The 26,653-nt window shown below is 39.7% G+C and overlaps 2 protein-coding genes across 9 annotated transcripts in view; both read left to right on the plus strand.

The window, feature by feature from the left end:
• The window catches only part of tcf12 (transcription factor 12), a 67,551-nt gene extending 54,698 nt beyond the window's left edge, over window positions 1-12,853 (plus strand). For 2 of the 8 annotated variants that reach the window (XM_063881815.1, XM_063881814.1), the window contains 8 exons: window positions 2,970-3,043; window positions 4,865-4,936; window positions 5,393-5,584; window positions 8,487-8,601; window positions 8,708-8,870; window positions 9,003-9,247; window positions 9,904-10,033; window positions 10,541-12,853. In XM_063881815.1, coding sequence (XP_063737885.1) covers window positions 2,970-3,043; window positions 4,865-4,936; window positions 5,393-5,584; window positions 8,487-8,601; window positions 8,708-8,870; window positions 9,003-9,247; window positions 9,904-10,022 — 980 coding nt within the window. In that variant the 3' untranslated portion in view covers window positions 10,023-10,033; window positions 10,541-12,853. The remainder of the gene's footprint in view (window positions 1-2,969; window positions 3,044-4,864; window positions 4,937-5,392; window positions 5,585-8,486; window positions 8,602-8,707; window positions 8,871-9,002; window positions 9,248-9,903; window positions 10,034-10,540) is intronic. The other 6 variants (XM_063881817.1, XM_063881816.1, XM_063881818.1 and 3 more) reach the window with 6 other exon arrangements.
• A 3,741-nt stretch (window positions 12,854-16,594) lies between these two features.
• Window positions 16,595-26,653, plus strand: part of cgnl1 (cingulin-like 1) — a 30,534-nt gene continuing 20,475 nt past the window's right edge. The window contains exons 1-7 of the mRNA XM_063881664.1: window positions 16,595-16,782; window positions 19,731-21,420; window positions 21,541-21,635; window positions 23,239-23,344; window positions 23,806-23,907; window positions 24,539-24,675; window positions 25,990-26,128. Coding sequence (XP_063737734.1) covers window positions 19,783-21,420; window positions 21,541-21,635; window positions 23,239-23,344; window positions 23,806-23,907; window positions 24,539-24,675; window positions 25,990-26,128 — 2,217 coding nt within the window. The 5' untranslated portion in view covers window positions 16,595-16,782; window positions 19,731-19,782. The remainder of the gene's footprint in view (window positions 16,783-19,730; window positions 21,421-21,540; window positions 21,636-23,238; window positions 23,345-23,805; window positions 23,908-24,538; window positions 24,676-25,989; window positions 26,129-26,653) is intronic.

The following is a 26,653-nucleotide window of genomic DNA, read 5'->3' on the forward strand; positions in this document are numbered from 1 at the left end:
AAGTCATTAAGTATTTATGACCACATTGGGTACTCACCCTACTGTGTGATAAGATATATTGTTTGTAGGTGTTATTGTTACATAATCCTGTTTTTCCACACAATTGCTTGACAGTTAGTGTTTTTGTGTAAGCTTGGTTTTGAGGATGGATCGACAAGCCTCCTTCTAAATAGTTTTGAGATTGTGCAACAAACCCAAGAGAACAAAAACAGGAAACTTGGTAAAAAACAATACAAAGCCAAGTCCATACAGTTAGAGACCACCTTAATCCTGTTATTATTTCACTGGGAGAAGAAGAAGAATATGGATTGTCCGACGTGTTGACAGAGGAGAGAGAGTAATGGAAATTGAATGAAGGCAGACAGTAAGGGAAAGCCCAGCATGTTGTCTTAGTGGACAGTTGTGTCATGTGCGGTAATGGAGAGGTGACAGCTGTCTCTACGTATGCCCCCCCCTCATCCTCAGCTGTTGCCCTGCCCCATGGACAGCTGTTCCCCCACACACACACGCACACGCACACGCACAAACACACTGACCAGGCTGAAAAAAGGCCCCGATTAGCTGCCAGTGTCTGTGACTCAGCTGATGATGAGTATGCCCTCACAGGGAGATCCCCTATTGACCTATTACAGCATGACACACCTGGTTGCATTAACAAGAGAGTTTATAGTCTAGTTTATCATGTAATGTGTTCATAAATTGAGCCAAGGCTCTCATATTATGATGCTATGTGCTGTTACTAGATGTTGTTAAGTGTTTAACGTTGTCACTTAACACAGGTAAGGGTTTTGTTTTAATTGCAATGAAGTTCATTGGGAGTATAAGAATTTTGTACAAGTATGCCATATGCAAAGTTATTGAAGGAGAAAAACTTAGGCGATAATGGTTGGCCCAGAAACTATAAAGTAGAGAGTTCTTTGTAATAAAAAAGGTCAGGGGTTGTCTATTTTTATGAAGGGATTCATGTGTATTTAACAATGAAAAAAACCCAATGCTAAATGAATACATGTGGGATATTAGGAAATGGGTGTCGTTTTACTAATTATTCACCCTTATTATTCTTCTGGGGTTAAAAAGAGAACGGTACTTTGAAATTGGCACACAATTTGGCTAGCTGTTGAAAACCCATTCATCATTAGGATAACAGCAGTGTACAGCACATTACTCAGGACTGGTTTGTTCAATTAGCCCTTTCTGGTGCACGTGGGATCCAAAGCCCTTGGCTAATTTTTCATAGCCGGCAGCCAGCGAGGCTCATGTGGAGTTCCTGTCTCACTCACCTGGGAGAAGGCTGAGGCAGAACAGAGGATTTTTCATTTCCTCTTCCACAGTCACTTTTAATGGTCTTTTAATTAAAGTCTGATTTACCCAAGGCTGCGAGAGGAAGGAAACATGAAAACTCCCCTAGAGAAGTTTAGTGAGACATTTCATTCGATGATTTCATGGAAAAACATATTTTAAAGCATTTCCTGTAGTCAAGGCTTTGGGATTTACTTGTGTTTGTGAAAAATGTTACATTATATGCTCTTATGTAATCTCTCTTGCTGTCAGTGTAATTGTGCTTCTTTTGAAAACCATAGTTCAGTAGTTTAATGTGTGTTTGACCACATTACACTTGATTTCTAAAAACAACAATTAGTAAACATATTGATATATGATATATTCAAACTCAGATTGCCATTCTACACATTGTAGATTTTTTAATTACTCTTCGACTTAAAAACAAATAAAATGTGATACCAGTCAGGATTCCTCTTGCTTTTCTACCACAAAGGACCCCCCTGCTTTTTGTCTGCATGTTTCATTGCCTTTTTATTATAATAAACAAAGTCTCAATCTGTAGAGTTTGCTACAGTGGACTCCATTCACCATCTGTAGCCTGGGTTTGGCCTCCCTCCTCCATAATGGATGATAATAGATACCAGAAAAGCCCTGAGCAGTGAAGCCCAGCAGACATCCTATCCTGTGAAAAACCTGGAAAGTTTCATTATTGTCAAAGTCCATTAAAGTTATTTGATTGTATAATGCATCGCCTCCTGTTGCACATGGCAGGCAGGTTTCTTGGATGAATGTGCTTTAGGAAAGCAGAAACGTTGAACTGGAAATGTGATGAACAGATGTGGATTCCTTTTCCCTGCACTAATTTACACCAGATCAAATCAGCTAGATTTCCTGTGCTGGTCCCTAGATTTACGTTTTGTCTCAAATAAAAGTACAAAATCCAATATGAACATCTCCCAGCCAAAAGTACATTATAATCCGTAGTGCGGAGTGTCTTAAGTTTCCCATATTATAAAAGACATTATTTCTCATTATGATGACAAGAGGAAGAAGTGCAACAGTAGATTTGGCTTTATTTTATGAATTAAACAATGGAGCTTAGATGTTCCCAGATGTGTTTGCTGTAAAATATGTGAAGACACATGGAGTGTACAACCTCTTCAACACCAGTCAGATGTTTGACAAAAAATAAAGAGAAAGAAAATTTGAAAAACTGGAAGATTATGAATTTGATCAAACTCAGATGCTTGGCCTTTTTGAAATAACTGTGATGTGCTTTCAGGTTTGCAGGAAAGAGGAAGTGTGAAAGAAAGCTAGTGTCTAAAATCAGGTCCGTCTTATTGTTTTCCAGCCTCTCATGGCTTTGCTTATTGATGTGCAGATGCAGCGTACTCGATGGAAGTACGGAAGTGGGTATTATACTAACCCTCCGCTGGCATGTGTGTCAGGATGCAGTCCAGCCATTAGGAAGTGATGCAACAAACTGAGCCATAAAAGATCAAAATATCCGCATAGAACAACAAGAAACCAGAAAATCAGGATGTCAGTGTGTTATGACTTCATGTTATTGTGTGTGGGTCGTTAGCTTTGTCCACCCAGTTGAGCAGGATACAGCTATCAGCCATGTTGATGTGAAACTGAGTCAGAGGATTGTTAACGCTGACCTCCGCTCTTCCTCTCTCCATCAGGTACCAACCAGTGGCCCCGCGCTGGAGGACAGACTCCGTCCTCTCCAAATTATGAGAACTCCCTTCACTCCCTGGTAAGCTCCCTCTGTCTACCGATGTCTCACATGATCGATGCGCACTTTGGATAAGTTACCCGGGAAGGGCTGAGCTAGCATTACAGCGAGATTCCTGTCTGACAAATGTTTTTGTGAGGAAAGTGGGGGCAGAGCGATAACCAAACTGAACAATACCTGTCCCTCGGGCTTGCCATCTGTCCACTGCTCCCTGGGGCTGGATGGGGATGACAGTTGGGGGATGGGTTCAGTTCAGGGGGCTAGTTGGGGGGTGGCAGCTGTTTGCTAAAAAACTTCTACAGAAATTCCTTCGCTGTCATGCGGCCAGAGTTCCAGATCACCTTTCATCCAGGCTACTACCTGATGCAAATTTTAAGCATTTACATGTTCAGCTGGGAGGGAAAGAGTGAATTTAGAGAGTATTCCACGATAAATACAAATGTAGCAATGGAAATTGGTCTTGTTTACATTTTTACTTTTTAATACAATCAATTAGAGGGTTTTTCTTGGATGTTTTGTTTAAGATGAAAAAAAAAACAGAAATAACTTTAAAGGTCATAATAAATCCAGCCTGAACCTTATCACATAGTCCCCATTCAAACAGCCGATTGCATGTGAAGAGGATATTGAACATCACGATGTGGACGTTTCCTCCCACTCTGCCTCCCCCTTTGTTTTGTCTCTTCATGGCCACCAAAGATAAGTGAAGGCACACAAGTGAAGCTCACCTTGAAGTGAATGAAATCACATAACCTGAAAATTAGCTTCTGATAAAAGAAATGTAGGAACAAAATTCAATATAATGTGACACGATGCATATCATAAACACAATTCTAGACATTTATGATTGTCATTATTTTACTTATTATTATAACACACACCCCAAACACTTACTTGTTGCAAAAGATCTGTAGTCAGCATCATCTTTTCGCTTGGGAAAACCAACTTTGGGATGCGTGTGACCACAAAATCCATAAAGTATTACTTGATATTTCTTGCCCCAAGACTCCAGAGCAGGGTTTGTAACTGGTTAAAGATTTCTCATAAAAATGTCATTACAGTTTTTTAAGAAGTAAATTATCCACTGACAGCCAGTAAAAGGGAGCTCAAATTATGATATATTATCAGGATTGCTTCAGCATTGGTGCAATAAAAGTATGGATCACATTTTCCTGGTACTAGAGGCAAAAAAAACAACTTTTGAAAATCCTGTTTACTTCTGGGAAACAGTGATCTCAACCGTATAAACACGCAAGTCGAGGATTCAGATTTCAGTGGAGATGACTAGTATTGCAAGTGAATATGTTTTTATTAAGTTGAGACTTTAATGCATTAATTTCTGTAAAATAGAAAGCTTTGATACACTACAAAGATTCCTTTTAGGTGGCCCAATGCTACATATCACCCAGTGTAGTGAACGGCACAAAGGGATATAATAATTTCAACAATGCAAAGTAATATCATTCATTATAGTTGTGTCACTCAAACTGGGCAATGGAGAAGGCTTTACTAGCAATAACATTTATTTCAACAGAGAACTAAAATCTTGCTAATCTTTGGAGTATACAGTGAACATTTTGTGCATTGTATTTAACATAATGTGGAGGACGTATCCTTTATATAACACCTAAAGAAAAGAAGAAAAGACCCATACTGTATCAGCGGTTATTAAATGTTCAAATATCCTCAAAAAAAGAGTGGTCAGCATCTCAGTGCTTCTTCCAAATCCTGACCTTCTTCTCTGTGTGTCTTTACAAAAACAATCTCTATCCACAGGGTGTTTCTAGTATTTTTAGATATTGATCTTTTTAATCCTGTCTTATTCTTATTTGACTTTGCCAGAAAAACAGAGTTCATCAGCAGTTACATGAGCATCTCCAGGATGCCATGTCTTTCTTAAAGGATGTCTGCGAGGTACTCGTCAGATAGTCTTCACACTTTACGTGTTCCATACGTCTTTGGATACCTCACTTTATTTTTGACTTGCGGTCTTCATACCTCACAGTGAAATGCAGTTTCATTTTATTGCCTTTGTTGCCATAATGTCATGTTATTTGTTCGCCACTTCAGCTTGCAGTAATCAGTAAGTAAGTAATAAATTATTCATGAATGTTAAATTCTGAATTAGTTGTTGAAGCATTCGTGATGTCCATCTGTGTTGACTTTGACAACTCAAGCTGAAGCGGCTCAATTGATCTTGCATTTGAATTGCCTTCTTTATCTTGTGTTTATTTCTTTTGAAGTCCACACCATACAATCAGTTTCCTAAATTTGTGTCCTAATGTGCTTATACTAAGCTGCTCTGTCCTTCTTTCCCTCTCTTCTCCCTCTCCCTAACCCTTCCCTCTTCAATCCCTCTGGTCCTCCTAGTCTCGAATGGAGGATCGTCTGGACAGACTGGATGATGCAATCCTTGTTCTGAGGAACCATGCAGTGGGCTCCACCACCAGTCTGCCCAGCGACATACACAGTCTGCTGGGACAGGCACAAAACGGGCCAATCGCAGCCCTCGGAGCAAACTTCCCCGCCTCTGCATTGGCTCCGAGTCGGACAGCAGCGATGGTATGACAACTTCACACACAGTTTATGTCTTTCATTATATTCGTTTTCAGGATATTGCCCAACGTGATGTTTCACTAAATGTCAAACTTCACATGCTACCTGTTCAAGACAACCGGATATTTTCCACACATTAACATGAAGTTGATATATTTTCCATAAGTGTCATGGCTGGCCTCAGGTTCACCTCTCTGGAGGCTGGCTGAATACACACAGGTGAAAGAAGAAATGGTAAAAACAGGCGTAATGGATTTGGAAGTTGTGCTCCAGAGAAGGAAGTGTTTGTGTGTTGAACTAAACCTCTTGATAAAAAGAAGAAAGCAGGTCTCTGTATAAATCATGATGCTTCAACCCAAACTCCATCCAAGGTATTTTTTTCTGAAGAGCCAAGAGATTTAAACCCACCTGCAGTGGAAAATAAAATGTAGCGGCTGGTCCAAAAGTGATTTAAAAGGTGATTGGAAATAATAGTTTTCTCACACAATAAATAAAACAATGCTGAATCAATTCTTGAAAGAAACTGGATGCAGAAGAAGTCATAGACACTTGTAACATTATGTTTTTTCTGGTTTTGTATTTTTTCCACCTAATTAAAGTCCCATTCCTCTGAGGAAAGCAACATTAGTCCATGATTTATATTAAGTTACATCAGTTTCAGATAAAGAGCAGATGTCTTTCTGGTTTCCAGAGCGTACGCAGTTTATTTGTGTTGTTTTTATTATTAATTAATCACTAAGGCGCTACAATCATAACTTGTTAAATAAATAATTTCCTAAAGCCTGAGAAAAACGTCTTCATATTGCTTGAGTTGTTTAACCGAAAATATTCAGTTCACTTCACAACACATGATTAGAACAAAGGCAGCTAATTCTTAAAGCTGACATTGGCCCTTTTAAGATTAAAAGTGATTTTAACAATCAATCAATAGACACAATAGCTGCCAATTTTGAATTTTATTCTGAAGATTGATTAAAACATGAATTACTATTTCTTTCAGCTTTATCAATGTTAGAATGTTCCTGTCAACCCAGCCCCAGGCATCCAGCCGACATGAAACAGGAATAATGAATCTTGTTTTCGTTTACTGACGTTTTAATGTTTATTTTTCACCAAAAAGATTTAACTTGGCATGATCATCAAAGCTAGATTCTGGTCCAACTTGCGTCTCAGGATTTATATTATATCCCTCTCTGGTCACTCAAACCTTCTTTGTCAACATGAATTTATTTTGAATACAGTTTGTTGTTTGTTGGCTCTAAAGCTGTGATTCTGTGACTGTGTTTTCACTGGTGCTGAAGATTTTGAATCTCTCAGAGTAGCTTTTCTGTCCCCAAACAAGAATTTTCCTGTGGTTGTCAGAAGAGCTCAGTTGGATGTTTTTGTTACAGAGAGCTGTGTTGTGGCAGTGATGTTGACGGACTGTGACTGAGATGAACATACTGAGTGTTCACTAACACAGCACTTCCTGTGAGGGAACAGCTCCCCTCAGAAAGAGCTCACCAGCCTCTGCAATTCTTTTTACTCCATCTGACACCCCGCCCTCTTCCCCCTTCCACCCCTTTTCATCACTCCTTTTTAACAACCCAGGAAATCTGAATCGTTGGAAACGTGTGTCTGAACCCACGGCCTCCACCCAAACAGAGCTCCTCAGCTGTATGCTAATCAGGCCCAGCCATGAAAATAGCAGCGTTCTTTTCTTGCCAGAGCCCTGGCCTCCCTCCTCCTCTTACAGACAAAGGGTTGTTTGGACACCTGTTGAGAGCACAGCAAAGATTAGCGTAGTGCTGGAGAAGGGGAGGGTCTCGGGGTAGCGGGGTTAACAGAGGCCAACAGTGACTGGGGATCACATTCTTTTAAGAAAATGAGGAGACACCCTCCACCCTCAGTGACGATTTCCCCGCCTTTCCCTGGTTCTCAGAGGGGAAATCAAATAGCTCAAGAACATGTGGTGAACCTCAGGAAGGAGGGACTGACGGCAGCACCATTTTATGTCACGAATGTGGACAAACTAAAGAAGGATGTTCATGACTGTTGAGTGGTGTCAGCTCGACATCTTTTGAAACTGAACACAGAAGGATTTGTCTCATTTTAGACATGAGCGGCAGACAAGGTCGTAGCTGTGGTTACAGAGAGCGAAGTCTGAGAATGTCGCAGCAGAAAAGAGGGTTTCATAAAGTTTCCTAAATAGGCCTTTTGTGTTTTTAAAGTATACTTACAAAGGTTCCTTTTATTGTGTGTTTTTTAGTCTTTACTTTGCTTTCTATAACATACTACTATGTAGCAAATGAACATAGCATGCACCATTGTTAGAAAGGACAGGCTGAATAAATGGAGCCTGACATTTTCTTTTGCAAAACTTCACATGAATAGTTAAATATTTCAATACGTACAGCCTGTTAAAAAGGATCCAATCTACATTTAAAAAGGATCATCAGATTTGTGCTGAATGATTTTCTTAGACATTGTTTTCTGTAAGTCAAATGTCTTTTTAACTTGTTTTAGTGTGCGTTATTTTGTGTGTTGGGCGTTGAGGAAGGGAGACAGAGAATCCCCATGACAGAAATGATTTATTTAGATTTTTATAAATTATTAAAAAGTCACTGTATTTTTTACAAAGTATTATTATATGTGTAGTCTTAACATGATATCAATATTTAGTTTTATTATCATCAGTACTGGAATACTGCAACACCTGTAGCATGTACCTTTGAACATGTGAAGGACCTCTAATAAAATCACTCTGTGTGGACAGACCCTAAACTGAGTCTCACTGATGGCTGTCTGCTGAAGTTTGTTTACGGCTGTTTTTATTCGCTCTTCTCTCGCTCAAAATAAGGTTTCATGCATTCTGTCCAGAGAAAGTGTGGTTCCTTCTTTGACCCTCTCCTCCCTCTCTGTGTTGCAGCAGGGTGGTGCCCACGCTGACGATGCTGCAAGCCTCAACAACAGCCACGGAGGCCTGCCCAGCGCCGGCTCCACATCCACTGCAGAACTCAATCACCAATTGGAAACCTTCAGAGGTCCGCTGCACCCGCCCCCCACCTCCACTCTTATCAACTCATTATATGGGCCTTTCTCGGTTTGTGTGTAATGTCTTACCTTTACCTTTTAAATGTCCTACTTCAGGTCTGGCTTCTGCTCTGGCTGGCCATCTGCCCGGCTCTCTGGGGCTGAAGCTGGAGAAACATGACAAAGATGACATGAACGATAACCTTTCCAACGATGACAAGTCGGATGATGAGGGCGACAGAAAAGACATGATGACACCCAGAGGAGGCACACGCACGAGGTAAGGACAGTTTGAACAAGCAAAATATTATACAAAGTAAAATAATCTAGTGTTTAAGGTCTGAGAAAAAATACAATTTCAACAGTTTAAGAACGTCTGTTTTGTTATTGTGTGATTTTAACTCTTAAACAGTTCGTTCTCACACAGCATTACTGAGGATGAGGACCTGAACCCGGAGCAGAAGGCCGAGCGTGAACGCGAGAGGAGGATGGCTAACAACGCCCGTGAACGCCTAAGGGTGCGAGATATCAATGAAGCCTTTAAAGAGCTCGGTCGCATGGTCCAGCTGCACCTGAAGAGCGAGAAGCCCCAGACTAAACTGCTCATCCTCCATCAGGCTGTGGCTGTCATACTTAACCTGGAGCATCAAGTCAGAGGTAAGGGACATTATGAGCTTTACTCAAGAATTGTTGCAAATAACTGAAATGTCAATGCAATTTTTTAGGTGTCATTTTATGTTTTCTGTGAGCCCTTTAACTCAATTTCCTGTCATAGCTTATCACCATCAGATTGACAATAAAAATGCAGCTTGAATCTTGACATCACATATAATCAATATTATTTATTCAAAATGCCTTAAATAATATTCCTGCAGGCGGTAACTTTTTATTTTAGTGTCACATCCAAGGAGGAAGCAGTAAATATGGAGCAATAAAAAAGAAGAGCAGTAAACAGTGTTGATTTATATGGAGCTATTTCACTGACAGAGCTGCCACGTACAGATAGTCTGCCATGATATCACAACAACAGTAAAGAAACTGCTAGGAAGATGATGAATTGTGTTAATACATTGACTGAACGCATTATAGTTTGCTGTAGCTTCATATCATAAGACGTTTAAGTAAGTAAGTCAAAAATGTTATCCTGATTTTGCTTTATTCACGAACTAAAACGCTGGATCTTCACAATAATTACACTTTTAATGTGGTATAATAAAAAGAAACAGACCAGATTAATGCTCTCACTATGTTTGTTCAAAGCAATACGAATAATAATGTGGCATAAATTAATTTCTGTCTTTGTGAACCCACAGAGAGGAATCTGAACCCCAAAGCAGCCTGCCTTAAGAGGAGGGAGGAGGAGAAAGTGTCCCCGGGCTCCGGAGACCATCCAGGCCTGGCCGACTCATCCAACCCCATGGGCCACCTCTGAGCAGCAGACAGGTACGCTCACCTCCACAGCTGAAACCAACACCTGAGTTTAGTGATCTTTGGATCTCAGCAATGTCTATTCTGAGATTTCTCTTAACGGATGAAATTTGTTGTAATTTGTTGCCGAAAACTTTTTTGTTTTATTTCATCTCAAATTCTGCCTTTCTTCCATCACAATTTCCTAAACTCAAATAGTTTTTTTCTATCAACAGTCTACATCCAAAAGCAATTCTGTTAACAATTATATAGACCAATAAAAGCAGCAAATCTTTACTTCTGGAGGAGATAGAAATACGTATCCAATAATTTAGCTCTGTTAATAATCAATTAGTAGCAGAATAATTTATGAATAAAATGGATTTATTGGCTATTTGTTTCAGTGCTTTCACATCTCTGGCTATAAGAATAGCTCTCTGAGATCATTTGAAACCGTACCAGATGGTTATAATTTTTAAACTAAGATATAGATTTTCCTGGTGTGATTATTGATCAGAGTATTTCCACTCTTGCCCTTCCCAGATCAAAGCGATCCACATCATTTCTGTTCCGTTTGAGTCGGTGACCTTGCTTCTCAATGACAGAAAGGACTCACAGTTTGTGACACCAATCGAAGGAGACAGACCACTTGAAGCAAAAAACTACGAGACTAACACAATCCAGTCCTAGAAGATTGAAGAAGAGCCAAGCGAAGCGTCCAGCTCCCTGTGACCAGTTTCCATCTGCAAATTTCTCCCCACAAAGAAAAAGTCTTCAGCACATATCACTGTCTGCAAGAAGTGTTGTTGCTTCTGAACAATCAGAGACTTCGCAATCTCCTCCAACCATACGTGGAAATTGCCTTGTGCCTAAACTGAATTGACAAATGCATTGTAACAGCAACTTTTTTGTTTGTCTGTTTCTTTTTTTCCTTCTATTTATTATGTTATTGAACTATAAAGTGTATGTCTAAAGGGAAAGTTGAGCAAATTCAAGAGAAGTATGCTTTTCAGTTTATCTATAGTTTGCCAGTGTCACCATTAAAACTGAGCACTCCCCCCTGAAGCTAAATCTCTGGCGAGTCCAAGATGAGGGGGCGATATTTGAGCACTGAGAAAATTAATTTATTGGCCAGATAGAGTGATATTTATAGCCGACTGTCAATGATCACTAGCTTTTAGAAATAAAGAAACACCTGCCCCATTAAAAAAAAGAAGAGAGCATATATTATTTATATTTATATTTAATCTATACTGCCACTGACCACATCAGTAACCAAAACTCCCGGCTCCCAGTTTATGTGATGAGGACCCCGAGAATAATTGTAATGTTAGCAAAAACTATATTGTCTATTCGAGGTGATAAATGGCAAACTCTAGGTTTACTGAAAGCTCAGGTGACGTTGTGTGTTTTTCATCGTAAGGGAGAAGTGAAATGTTTGCCAACCTTAGCATTCCCTGCATATTTTTTAGTGTCTTAACTAAACGAAAAGAGGATTTTATTGCCCTTCCTTTCGCCATATAGTGTTAAATGTAAGCAATAACATATTGTTGCAGATCCGTCTTGATTAGGATGGATTTAAAGAATGACGACGACCACACTTTCTCCTGGCCTGATAAAAACTTCACTTTGTTTTCTCTGTTAATATCAAAAGACATTTTCAAACGCAGTTATTCTGAGTAAGATTTTTAGTTATGCTTATTTGTGTCGTAACAGGTCATTTGTTAGGCTTCCAGCATTATCACATCCAGTTCCAGTCCGTTCTAACTTATTTTCTGCTATATTTTTATCCAATATACAAAAACTAACTAGATATTTCCTGCATTGTTGGAATATCAAAGAACTGTAGCACAATAATGAACAAAACACTTTACAAGATTTTCTTTTATGTTTCAAGACATTCATGGCTTTCATTTCCCTATCAGTGTGCATGCTTTATGTTTCTCTTTGGTCTGAAGACTTGCTTTATATTCCATTTATTGCTTTGTATATTGTCTTCTATCATTATATACACCTTAAACAAGGCTGCCACATTCAGGATGAATAGACTCTACAAAAAAGGGACTACAATTACAATAAAGGATGCCTCACGAACAGTTTACAGTAAATATTCATGATTTAAAATTGTTGTTCTGTAAAGAAAGAAAAAAACCCAAACCAATGTTGTGAATTTTTGGATTTGATAAGGCCTTGTTATAACTTCAGTATTCATGATGGCAGACTTTGATTGAGGGTGTAATGTGTGTCACTTCCTGCTCTTCTTTTATTTCATGTGTTCCTATATTTCTTTGCTCCTCTGTTTGCCAAGTTAGACTTTGCTGTATTCCCAGATGCTTTCCCTTGTATAATATATGAGAAAAAAGAACATTTAAAAAAGAAAAAAAACATTTGGCTTATTTTTCACTGTAGTTAGTCTTTTATACAATAATACTGTAAGAATATTTCTTGAATTCTAAATATTACTCTTTCTAGATTTTTGAAAGCAAAAGTTTTGAGTAAAAAGTTTCTTACTTTATTTTACTATATTAGATAGTAAAATGTATGGTTATTTACAATAGCCTGTCCATTATTACAAGATATTCAGAATTGCCATCTAAAGCGCAAAGCAGAAATGCTGCTCGTAGTCAAATACATCAAAAGACTATGTACAAGCTCCAAATTACAAAAAGTACGACCTCATTCTTAATTTTCAGTGTCTCGTTGTTGATTGATAAAATATTGTCAAATGAAAAGGTATTGTTGATGCACATCGAAAAAACTGCGGCAACGAGGATTAGAATTTTCTGTCTTTTCCAACAGAAAAACACAATGTATATAACATTTATGTTGCAATAAATGTGCCATCTTTTTTCTAAATTCAATTGTATGTGCATTTATTTCTCTCACTTCGCAAACAGATGTGTCTCGATGTCGGCTCCATTATAACATTATCACGTCTCAAAGTTTATTTACTTTTTAATGACAAGGCACAGGAAGCATGAAGTAGAGAAGCTCAGAGACATAGGGTTAATTAGTCCTTGTTTTATTTTTTATTAAAAGACATTGCAAAGTGGATTCAGGCCAAATGAGTGTTTTTAGTATGTCTTTCTTTTTTGATACAATTGGACTATTGTAGTCTGTATAAAAGTCTTGTATGTGTGTGACATGTACTACAATGAGCTGTCTTTCTACCTTTAGATTTAGACAGGTAGGAAGACAAAGAGGTCTTGAATGAAAGATAATACAGTAAAAAGGAAATGCATGAATATTTATCTACAGAAGAAACTAAATTCATATTTAACAAATGTTTTTAATCTTTAGTACCTCTTGTAATGTTCCTTCAATTTCAAGATGGATGATTATTGTAAAATCTCCTGTAAATGCAGAGGTAATACAAAACAGATACACTGAAACCAGAGTGCAGACTTGATGTGTGCAGCCATTTTAAAAAGAACAAACCTAATCTATTAAGTTAATGAATCCCAAAAATGCTGATCTGAATCAGGAGGACTGTGCTGCTGTAAATCTCAGACCCTCGTACATCTGCTCAGAATTATCCTCGTGCAGATAGATGCTCATCGCGTCCTGAGAGGTCTGATCCTTCAGTTTTCTGAGAGGTGACACTCGGAGGAAAACTGCTGACTGCTGTTCTGCCTGTGGTGAGCCCAGTGATGCAACATTAATCATGGCATGTCATCTTTCTATATTCTCTGCAGGAAGAAACAGAATATGTGAGGGTGTGCGGATGGTGGTATGTGTGTGCATTTTTCTGTAGGAGTGGGACCACCATGTCTGAAGGCTGACTTCCTGTCAGGGCTGCTGGGCCAGCTGACAGAGAGTCCTTGGCTCAATTCCTTGAAGCCCGACCAAAGAGCCTGCTGCTCCTCATGCTCCCAACAGTGAGATCATCCGCCTCTCTGCTACTCTCAGGATGCAAGCTGCGCTAAACATGCCTCTTGTCTTCTCTTCACCGAAGAATGAATAATTACTGCGGTTTAAAATTAGCTTTTCTTGGCAGGATTTTTTGTTCTTTCCTTTGAGTTCTTTCTAGGGAACTTCTTGAGAATTGTGAACTAATTATTACATCAGATGCAACTTTCAGCACCTGAAGCTTTGGGTTCGGCTGCAAAAGGTCACAGAAATAGACGAAAAGACTATTTAATACTGGAATAATTGCTGTTATTCATTAGAGGTGGGGGCAGTTTCTTCAAGTCTGTTCCCAGTGGGCAATTGTTTAAAAATGTATCAATTGGAACGTATTTTGGACAAGAATAATAACCACATATTGGTCATTTTAAATCATGTTCCATGCAATTTGCTCCACTTTGTCAAGGCATTTCCTGTCTTGTGTTAATGTGAAGTTGAATACGAAACATATAAGATTTGCAACATAACTTTTTGTCATATGAAAAAAAATCTGCCGTCCTAAAATGAAAAAAAATCCTTTGCTGACAAGGAGAAAGAGCAGGGGAGTGATTAAAACCTCATTACTGTAAGCTGCCTTGAAATCAGACCTTTGAATGTGCAATCGTCATACTTTCTTCCGTAACTTACCAGACGGGACTGTTGATAGGAAATACAGTCATTTATCCACCACATTGTCTTTAGTGGTTGCTTTTGCCTGTCACATTGATGCAGAGCTAGTTAAACTCACATACATTCAACAACTAAAAAGCTAAATGAGCTAAATGTGTGCCTCTGTATGACATCTATGTGCGCATGTGATTTACTTTGATTTGTCGTTGCAAGGCCTGCAGTCCTTCTTTAATCAGGATAAGACTGAGCTGTGCACTGAGCATGCCCAGAGGCCCCAGCTGTGGCTCCTCAGAGGAGAACAGAGCTCTCATTGTGCTGCTGTAACCCAGCGCAGTGGCACGGAGCTCAGATTAAAGGCTGCGGTGGTGCACAGTGTCTCTGTGGACACAAATATAAACAGTGGGCCACTGCAGAGTCACATGGACAGCAGGGCCTCCAGTTTAGTGTACTTTGATGTCATACTGTAATGTCTTCAGTGTAAGTCAATGAACGTTCTGCTGGAAAGTAAATAAATACTATACCAGAGCTTTTTAATTTAACATTTACTTTTTACTGTATTAAATATAAAATGTGATATTAAAGGTTGGCCTACTTGTATTGGGTGATTTTATCCAGTATAAAGAAACATAAACTGAATCAGCAGAAAATGGGTAGCTATGGTTTCGATGTCTGAACACCAGTATCCACGCAGGTTTTTGTACACAAGTATTGAAATCCAATACATAGACAATCGTTTCTATTATTTTGTCCATGTTATATTTATACATTGAAGAGCCAACATATTAAAATATTAATAATATATAAACACCTGACAATATCATGTAACCCAACACCACAACATACAGACAAAATCAAGACAAGAAGAACACCTTTCTAACACAGTGTCAACAAAAGTAGCCTATTTTATATTATGACACTAGATTGGGCAGAAGCAATTGTGGTTCTTATTATCAGTGATCAATATACTTTCTAATGGGTTATTTCAAAATACTGTTTATATGTGAATAGTCCTTTTAAGATACTGACAAAATGGTGTTGTAATTGCTCTGTTAAGATAATCACATAGCTACCATTTTAGACCTTATTCATCTCGGCATATTGTTGCTTAGTTCTGCTCTACCTCTTAAAGTTCACATACACTACAAAAATGTATTTCTAAAATAAAACACCTTCTCTCTCTTGTTTACCAGGACGTTTTTCAACAATTCTTCATCCAATTCAGCATACTTGGTCCTACCAACACAAAATGATCACTTTGGGTAAATCTAATGATGATGCGTTCACTAACCAGTCTGTGTAAGTGAAATATATGCACCAGCACCACCAGCAGCTCATGTTCTCATTAACTTACTTCATTCAGGTCAGCTTTTCATCCACTAGATGACGCTCTCGGTTGTTAAAGACATGCAGCTGCAAATTGCCTCCATCCAGGGTCCAGATCATTAAAACTGACATGGATTGAGGGGAGCACATACATTTGTAATTCCCCGAAGGCATTGACTCACTCTTTACTAGTATTTATGATACAGGAAATAAATATCCATTTATGAACCTAAAGTGTGTAACAACATTTCTGTAAGGTGTGTCTTGCTTATTTCGTTAAAACACATGTTAAATATGAGTGAAGAATCGAAGCCTACTTTCATTCCACAGAGCAAAATAACGAGTCATAAATCAACAGTTATGAGCTTAGTCATTATTTTTTAATTTATTTTAAATGAGTTTTTAATAGTATAATAATTATGTTGGCCCATGTTCTTTCATGCACGAAAATGTACTTGAATTACTTTTCTTTTTGTCGGCCCTTATGTTTCATATTTAATAATTCCGTTTATAAAAAGTAAATATTTTATAATGAGCTCATATGGAAGATGATTAATGTGGTCTGGTCTCACGTAATTGGTGTTTTGAGACCCCGCTGGTCTGAAGCGAACCGAGCTTGGCAGGTCCAAACAGCCGGACCAGTTCGGTCTTGAACGAGGGTTCAGGGAGGCTTTGAGATGTGAAATCTGTTCCTGGACCAGCCGGTTGGATTTTGGGTAGGTGGGCGGGTTTCTCGGGTTGTACGCTTGTTTCAGGAGGCGGGGCGGCCGGGAGGGTCGGACGTCTTTCTGAACTGCTGCTCTCTCTCCCAGAAAACAACACAGGACTAAATAAGTTAGCAAGCAGTGGCGTGGGCACTTTGCACAACTCGTTTATCTTTTAAAACTGATTATAAATAACGCTGATAATCTGCGATAACGAGATAAAGAGAGAGAAAACCGAAGCTGGTGAGTAAATAAAGTTTTAATTGTAACGATACTGTTGTGAGAGCGTAAACAGCGGTGGAACTTAAGAATAGTCTAAAAATACTGATTCCAACAGCATACAGGACAATTAACCAGCTATAAACTGGACTTTATTGAGTTACTCACGGAAAAGAGAACTGTTTTTCAGTAAATCTCAGGCTGCTAGTGTGATTTATGCCACCTGTTGCACCGAGCAGCGATGTCCTGAAATGTTGTCAACTAAAACCACCAGTTACTTCTTCTTCACTTTAATTACTCAACTAACTATTTAAAAGCGTTATTGTAAATATTGGTCTTTAATTATCTGCCATATTATTTTTAATGTGTTTGAAGTTACTCATTTACGTTCACGTTTCACTTACCTGTCGCTCCAGATTAGTGAACTCAAAATCACGTTACGTAACTTTATAATATTTTCCCACAGAGTAAATCCTCGCAGTTTGGACTGACTTGGGTCACAATTTAAATGTACTCTTTCAAGAGTCGGCCCACTGCTGTTAACTGATGTGTTTTCTTCATGCAGTCATGTGAGTCAGCTACAGACACAGTGTCTGCACTCTCTGTGACACAGAAAACTAGTGAGTTCAAATGAGGAGATACAAATCTGCTTTGTTAAATCTTTGCAGAGTGTCCCCTCTGCACAGATCAAAGCCAGGCCCTTGACATCTAACCTGTGCAGCTGTGCTGACCTCTCTGGTCTGCAGCACAGGGGTCAGTGAAGGCAGCACTGCCTCTATGAAGGACAGCTCAGTCGGGGTTTTTCGTCGTTTTGCTTGGAAAAATACAATGGGAGGAAGACAGTTGCACACTTGTTGGAGCATAAATGTGGCACTAAGTATAAAAGACTCCATTGTGTGTTGTCTTTAGCTTCAATCTGTCCTCAAACATCACTCTTCCTCTTGGACAGGTCACTTTGCCTTGGCCTCCTTCTTTCCTCCAGTAAAGACTGAGTGGGAAGCTGTCTGACTAATATGCACCAGGATGACTTCTCAACCTCAAGCTGATGTGAATAATGCTCATTTATTGCATGGAGTGGAGTCATCCTTAAAATATGTTTTTTTACCCTTCTCAGAAAACAGCCATTTTATACAGCAAATGCCATACAGTATAAGATCTGTCATATGGCTAATTTCCTGAAGGACACCCTGAAATCGTCCATCAGAATGTATGTCATACTAGATCTATATCGATATACTTGAATAGAGTACATCATCGGGAGAGTCATTTAAGAAACTGTTATTTATCATTCATATTGATGCAAAAACAATAGCCTAAAACATAAATTATTTCAATAAACATTCCTGCTAATTGATTCGACATTTCCAACTTGTTCCAAAAATGGCTCAATGGAACTAGAGACAACCAGTATGGCAAGTCTGTTTCAGTAAAAATTCTTCTCACGGTGCATATCGTCGTTAAAACCTTACCTGGTTCTGTATTTTGTGACCTGGGGCAAACAAGGTTATGTTTTCAGGTTTGGTTTGTTTCTGATTTTGATATTGTTGCAAGGGTTGTAGTGTGCTTCAAGGCAGAACACCCTACATTTGAACACATTCATTTAGAATTTTGTTAAAATTGTAAGATGAGGCATCTGGACTTGATTAATGACTAGATCTGCTCGATACTAAATCGGCTCAGTAAGTATCAGTTGTCCTTAGGCCTGTCCTTACCTATTTAATGCTAATGTGAGGTGTCCTGCTTGAGCTTTGTTGCCAGTCTTATCTCTGTCCTTCTTCCAGGCCCATCTGGGTCTGTCTTTGTCTTGTAACATCAGGTAGAATGAAACGCTATCAGCAAGGCAAACAGGAACCTGTTAAAGGCCCATTGTCCAGGGAAACACGTGTTGGCTGCTGACGGCTTTGTTTTCACCGGCTTCCCTGGCATAAATGTGTCTGAAAATCACTAAGCAGATTACTTTAATATTTGTACACAGTTTGATATTTATTGCCAGCTGTGTTCTCACGATTATGCTGCAAATCTGTCAACCCCGGACAACCTTGCAATTATTATAAATGTGACAAAAGTGAGCCTAATGAGATTTTGTCGCTTTCTTTTCAAGACGTATCCCATGAGTGTGGGCTGCAAATTACAATGTAATTTACAAGGATCAGTTACACTACACTGTGCATGCCTATACACACATGCATTCACACACACATTCCCTTTGAACCTAACAGAGTTGTGTAGAGATGATAGCTCTCGCATTTCTCTCAGGTCTGACTGACTCATGGTGTTATCTATCTGTCAATACCTATTTATCTAAGCCCGTTTAACCTATATTCTTTGTCATGCTTGTCGAACAGTCACTTTGTTTAACCATACATTTTAGTCACTTCCCTTTTGACGCTTTTATAAACAGTACCTGGTCATTTTTACAAAGAACGTGACTCATATTTTCAGAGATATTATGGGTTCTGAGATGTTAGGCAACACAGGGAGCTTATTGTCTTGTTCTTCATTTTGTCACAGCACATTAGCTGAGCAGTTTGACAGGAAAAATTGCAGTGAAGAGAAAGAAAAACAATGAGGCTCATGCAAAAACAAAACAAAACAATTTGTTGACTGATTTATTCATCTACAGAAAAAGCAACAACAAATATTTAGATAATCTATAATAAAAGCAATTTTTGCCTCTAAAGTATCGAGCGTCACCGTTTCCTCTGTTTTGTGTCATATTTCACTTAATATCATTGGATTTAGGGCAGACAAAACAGCTCATTTGTTGGACTATTTTTAAATACCAAAGTATTGTAACTCTCAATCGCTTATTCATAACAATTAAAGCAAATCAAAGCGGACGTAATTAAATGCAGCAAGGCTTTAATGTTTCATTAGTGGCTGAGTGTACACTTGGAAACTTTTGGAGTCATTATTGAATCATGAATCATCTCGTCTCTGTCTCATTGACCTGTCTGAATCTTTGCTTGCAGAGGTGGACCACCTGATCGAGGGAGAGGGATTAATTTTCCTTCTGCATTCCTGATGGAGTCGTACAGAGTGACTGGCATTCCTAACAGTGGACCACAGCGGGGCCACACTCAGCCGTCCCGCCCCTCCAGGCCCCACAGTAATGGAGCTGGTACATACGGTCTCAGCATCCGTGTCCAGGGTATAGATGGACACCCCTACGTAGTTCTCAACAACCAGGACAAGGGTCCTCAATCCTTCGTCGACCCCAACAGCAATGGGTACATCGACACAGATGGCTCTTTTATTGAGAACTACCAGGATTATGATTTCAGGAGAGCAAAGGAAGGTGAATCCAACGACCCTTTCATGGAGTACAGGTCTCAAAAGATGACTCATCACACTGGTCCTCAAAATGGCATCGAAGGTTCACAAGGAAATAAATCATCTTCCCTTCTGAACTTTCAGAAGCACCCTGAGATTCTGCAGCCTTATGATCCGGAGAACAACTCCCTGAACATCGACACTTTCCACAGCCTGCCTTCAATGCCCCTGCCTCCCCATGAGACTGGGAACCAGCAACAGATTTCCGCCTCCAAATCTGCTTCCCCATCCAACACCAATTCGTCAAGCCTTGATCGGAATAAAGTTCCTGCGCAGCCAGAGAAACGGCAACCTCCATCCCAGAGCCTGGGTAAGACGGCTGTTCCTCAGCCGAGGTCGCAACCCCAGTCTTCCGCTCAGCCTCAGGCCATGCCCGAATCACAAGTGGCTCAGCTGAAGTCCAAACCTCGTCTCTCTAACCTGAATCCACCTCAGACAAGGCCGGGCTCTAAAACTCACCAGCAGTCGGTGTCTCCAGCCCAGCCTCAGCCCTCAACTGTGTCGAATCCCACGAGTGAGAACAGCAAGACGTCATGCCAGTCTCCCACTTCTATGAGCAGCACCAACTCCAGCCTCGAGCGCTCCCGCCGTGAGCCTGATGTCCTTCCTCTACGAAGGACAGACTCCAGTGGTCCAGTTCTTCAGTCCTCATCCCGCTCCCGCCACTCATCCTCATCTTCCACCTCGAAGGCTCTTGTGGACGACCAGATGGACGCCCTGTACGCAGACACCATCAACCGCCACGCGAACCGCCGCTACATCCCTTTCCTCCCAGGTTCGGGCAGAGACATTGACACAGGCTCCATTCCCGGTGTGGACGAGCTAATTGACAAGTTTGATGGCAAAGAGGGAAACCACCAGCGTAGAGGCAGAACGGGACGCAGGAACAGGATCAATCCAGAGGACAGGAAGCGCGCACGCAGTGTGGACAGCGCCTTCGGCCTGCGAGATGGCTCTAGCTACGTGGACGGGTTAAACCACCAGCGAGGCACATCAATGGAGCATGTCCTGCGTCCCTCACAGCTACGGCAGAAAGCAACTGGCAGTCAGGACTCCTGGCTCATGGCTGTAGATGGTAAGGCCGAATCCAGGGCTTCATCTCGTGCCACCAGCGCACCCGGCTCCCCGCAGAGCACACTCTCTACTGGTGTCAGCACCATACAGGGTTACAGAAAGCCACAGACTCGCACCTCATCCGTACCATTTAAGAGGACAGTGAGTGAGGACAGTGTCTCCTCAGCTGGAAAGGTTTCAACAACGTTGATGTCAACATATCTATCCAAGCCTTCCTCTCCGGACAAAAAGACAAGTACAGAGGCAGATGTTCAGGTAAAAAGAGATCTGACATATTATCCATGTCTGTTATATCTTATTGAAAAGCCTTTATTTGCTTTGTTAAGACCTGTCTCATTTCATTAAGTTCTCCCTCTCATTTCCTGCCATTTCCAGGCCACACCTGATCTCCTGAAAGGTCAGCAGGAGCTTTCACAACAAACACACGAAGAGACAGCAAAACAAATTTTGTTCAATTACCTTAAAGACGGGTGAGTTACCTTGATTTTGTTTTTTCTTATCAGTGTATTTTGGGGTTTAATTTCATAACACTGATAGTAAAAAGGAAAATGTTGCACTCTTTATCATTCCCTGTTAGTTGAATCATGTACTGAGTATGTTGTTTACTCTGAATCAAACATGTTGCTCCATAAGGCCATGTATTAACATGGAAGACTGTGGATTTTATCATAGCTGGACTGTTTGTGATAAAAGTTAAGGAATGTGCTCCTCTTACCCTCCCATCCCGCCTGTGAGGTATCCAGCCGCCTGAAGTTTGTTTTCTCGCAGAATCCCTCTTTTTCAGTTGTTTTCTCTTTGCCGCAGTGTGAAAACATTTCTGTTCGCTCTTGTAATCAGACACTGCCTCTCAAGGAAAGGCATGTTGGTTTAAAAGGATAATTTACGTTCAGGTTTTACAGCAGCCAATGGCCTATGATGGCTTATGCATTCTTTAAAGTCTCTGTGAGAGTCACTGTCAAGACTCGTTTTGGAGACAATGAAAGTGAAAAAGAAATACAAGTTGAACTTCACTGCAGAAAATCTGTTAGTTGTGCATGAATTTACAGTTCTCGCATGTGCTTCAGTCTTGTGATAGTGTGGAAAGAGAGCAGGAAACAGTTTGGGTGTGTCGGGCCACAGGTCAGGAGTCGCAGGACAAAGGAAAGGAAACACAGATGGAAGTGCTGGAGCTGAAACTGAGCTACATTCCCAAGGACTCGGAAGACAAACATTCACTAACAGGGGTTATAAAAATGTAATGAAAGTCATCTGTATGAGGCGAGGAGAGGTTTGGGAAGGGGATTGGCTTTCTGTGTCAGCCATGTCAATTATTGAAGTAATATATATCACTGCTGTCATGTGAAAGGGTGTGATCCAGTTTTGTGGTTTCTGATGTTTTCACTTCAACGGAAGGATTAATAGTCATTCTGTGGATGGAAAGAATCCTCCATCTCTGGGCTTTCAAACGTCTGGAGACAAACTCAGTGGTTAATGGTCGAGACAAAGCTGCTTTTTCTTAGCTACGACTAAGTTGTTTTTTAGGTTTAGTAAGGTTTTCACTGACCAGAAAAAAATATACTAAAGAGAAAGACCTAAATACTGTGAATTATTTTAGTATGAGTAATAAATAATATGAACAGAATTAATACTTTAATTTAAATGTTAACTATACTATATCACTTATATTATCTTGTTAGAATGCATTTAAAACACATTAGAAATGGTGATTTGAGTTAACTCAGCCATGGTTACTGCAACATTTTAGCTCTGGTTCCTAAAAGTTAGGTAACCAAAACTAAGGAAAAGTTCAATTCCATAATACTGAGCATGCGTTTGATTCTTCCGCTTATTTGCCCCATAGTTTATTAGTTGGGTGTAATGAAGCTGTTTGTGCTGTGAAGTGACACATCAAAGCACCGGGATCCCTTCTGACCCTTTCTAAGCTGGGAATCATTTACTCTGTTCCCAGAACAGTTTGAATGAATTCTTGATCCCCGAAACACTGAGGAAAGTTGAGTTTTTATACCTTTTATTAACCAGAGTGTTAACTTACTTTGTCTTGGTGTTTTTGTGTGCATGGGTTTGTGTCTGCAGAAGCGTGGATAATGATGAAAACACGAAAAGAAAGGTCAACCTCGTCTTTGAGAAGATTCAGACGTTGAAGTCTCGAGCCACGGCGAGCGCACAAGGCGACAACAAAGTGAGACGTTGTTATTTATTGTGGTGCATCATTAATAATTAAAGAAGTCTTCTCTGCTTTCTTTACATACCCGTATTTTTATATTGGGATGGTAAACTTAAGGTTGTAAAAGTGTATTTTACATTCATGCTTTAGCTATCAGCCAGTAAATGGTGGAAAGATCAACTGGTTGATACATGCAAACTAATTTGTGCAAACAGGAATTAAATACTTCCTTAACGTCCTGTTTGATTTAAACCACTGAAGGAAATTGTCTCAAAGCGATTTAATGGGATCTTTTAAGACTGTGTGCATATTATCCTTGCATTAGCGCTGTTTACTTTGCACATATATTGATTATTCACCTTTTACTAAATAAAGGAGTTTTAATGCCAAACTTAAACAGTCAGTTTGTGTTTTAATACCTACTGGATCATATCAAATAATAAACAGCTCTAAAACGTCTCTCTTCTTTCTGTCAGTCTCCGGATTTTTCTGCACAGACAAAAGCTCTGCTGGAGCAAAACGAGGAGCTGGGTAAAGAACTGGCCGAACTGAAGAGAAAACTTGAGGACCAAACGACGGTGAGAACAGTTTAACCGCAACTGTTCCTGTTTATTTTTGCATGCTGCTTTATTGCTTAAGTTGTTGATTGAGAATAATATCCTTTAAACAAGGGTTTAAATGGAAAGGGATTTCTGTTCACCTTGTTTAATGTAAAGAGATATTGTTGGACTACTGGTTGGATGTATAATTTGCTTAGCTTTTCACAACGGCACTCCACTCTCTTCAAAACTTGTAATTCTGTATTGAGTGGGTTTTTAGTGGGTATTCAAAACACTGTTGTTTACTGTATTAGTTAAACAATTCAAACTTTCACAAATGAGTCACTTTCACAATTGTGTAATTCCTTTTTTTTTCTTTCTATTTTTTTATCTTTAATATATATATTTTTAATGCATACTTTTTTTTTTAAAGCTGTCGTTGGCTTTGTTGTTGCTGTACCAAATGTAAATGTCCCCACTGTGGGACGAATAAAAGTATTCTGATTCCGATTCTGATCCTGATGAAAAGTTACCATGTCTTTATGCTTTTATCAAGCAGATTGAAACAGTGAGATCAATTCATTCTAAAGACTAATAGCTTGGTGCAGACGATGCTTGTCTCTACAATGAAATCAAAATGTCAACATGAATGTTTGTGTTTTACCAACAGAAGAATCAGGCTGAAAAGAGGACGGTAGCAGATTTGAAGGAGCTGCAGCGGAAGCTGGAGAGGAGTGAAGAGGAGTGCAAGCGTCTGAGGGAGAAACTTGCCAAAACGGAGTTGGAGCTGCAGAACACAGTGGAAGAGTAAGTGACAACTCTGGAGACTGACAGTGGTCACACAGTGATCAGCACAGATTCATCTACTTACATTGCTGTATTTAGCAATTACAGGATGTTGTGTTGACCATGTAGTTTGTCATTGCCAGTATTTTTACTTAAAATGTGCTAAAAGTGTTTGGCTTGGAAGCAAAACACGCAAGGTCAGCTCATATCACTGGTATTCTCATCTTGCTATTGTGCTCCAGAAAAACAATTGGAAGCGTTTCTGGTGGGAAGATGGTGAAGGATCATGGTGGTGTCATTGCTCCCTGCTGTTTTGTTGAGGAGCCTACACAGAGGGAAGCGGGAACATCTGCTCTTAAGACGCTCCTAGTTAGGCTCCATTTGGCATCTTTATAGAAGCTGTTTATCAGATGAACAATGCCTTAGTAATAACTTTACTGTGCGATACAACAGTAATAATAAATACATTCACCTTGACGTGTTATTTATCGGCTGTTGCTTTGCACTTATAGCTGTTGTAACTTTACGTTTCTCTGAAAGAGAAAGCAGTGTAGGGTGTCTGTTGATGAAACCAGTCAGACTGTTTTTGGTTACTGAAGTGGTTACCATGTGAATTCTTTGTCTTATTAAACAGCACGCTGTCTCTCCTCTGGTTTATCTTTCACCCCGCATATTAATGCGTGCTTGGTGACTGATTTACTTTCAACTGGTCAGCTCCTTTTACATATTATACAACTGGTATTTACAGCTTAGTCTGATGTCCAGAGTGTTGTTACTATCCCCTGTCTGAGAGTTTCCTTGCTGTTCTCCAGGTTTTAGATAGAAATAGATAGGAATGTTTTAAAGGTATTTCTCTAGACTTCCTTGCGCTTTAATGTTTTATATCGTCTTCCTTTTCTCTTGGGTCTTTTATTGTAAATCATTTTCTATTTCTGATTTCAAGTTCTTTCACTTCAAACTTGTAATTTCAGGTTTGTTTTTCTTTTTGATAATCATTTGAAGTTTTAGCTTTGAAATTTTCAGGACCAATGGCCAAAAACCAAACAACTTTAGCATTTTTTTTACAGCAGAAATAGATGCTTCAGTCCACATAAGTGTGGGCCCATTTGTCCAAGGTGCCTTACATCACTTACACACCCTCCCCCACGGCGTTGTCATGTAGAGGCCGTTTGGACATTATTGGTTTGCCATCGTTCAGATATTGCTATTAACCCCTGTGCTCTGAAGGCCTCACACTAAGACCCAGCACAGGTGCTGCCCATGTGTGTGTGCATATACTTCACAGCATGTAGAGGGGCTGCACTGTGTTGTGACATGTCATGTGATTTTTGTCAGGCTGTTCCAGGTGAAGATGGAGAGAGAGCAGCACCAGACAGAGATCAGAGACCTGCAGGACCAGCTGTCAGAGATGCACGACGAACTTGACTCGGCCAAGAAGTCAGACGCAGATGGAGAGAAAGACATCATTATGGCGGTAATACTGTGTTCATTGTTCTATAGAAGAAGACTGTATTTTGGCTGAGAGCTTGTACAATCTGTAGCTTATTGACATCACCAAAAGCACCATGAAAGATAAAAAAGCTTTCTGCTCTGCCGCTTGAATATTAAAACCATATACATAAATCATACTTTCAAATGTTGCTTTGGAGGGAGTTAACTTCTGCATTGCTGTTTCACTTTCTATTTATACAGTTATACTTCTATGCAACCAGTTAAGTGACCAGCCTTTCCGGATGATCGATGATTTGTCGCATCCTTTACTACAAATATTGATATTGTTTGTCAAACTGAAATATCACAGAATTAATTTTAGTTTGTTAATTCCAGTAAACAATGGAAACTGCAAATAGTGATGACTTTATCTGAAAGACTTCTCTCTGGAGATGCTACAAAATAAACTATCTCAGGGCAAATTACGATGAATACAATTCTGAAACCGTGTATCAAAAATGTATTTGATTTCTATTACTGAACATTGTGTCTGTATAACCTAAGGCAA

This window comes from Eleginops maclovinus, chromosome 4 (genome assembly GCF_036324505.1).
Source record: "Eleginops maclovinus isolate JMC-PN-2008 ecotype Puerto Natales chromosome 4, JC_Emac_rtc_rv5, whole genome shotgun sequence".
Taxonomy (NCBI): Eukaryota; Metazoa; Chordata; class Actinopteri; order Perciformes; family Eleginopidae; genus Eleginops; species Eleginops maclovinus.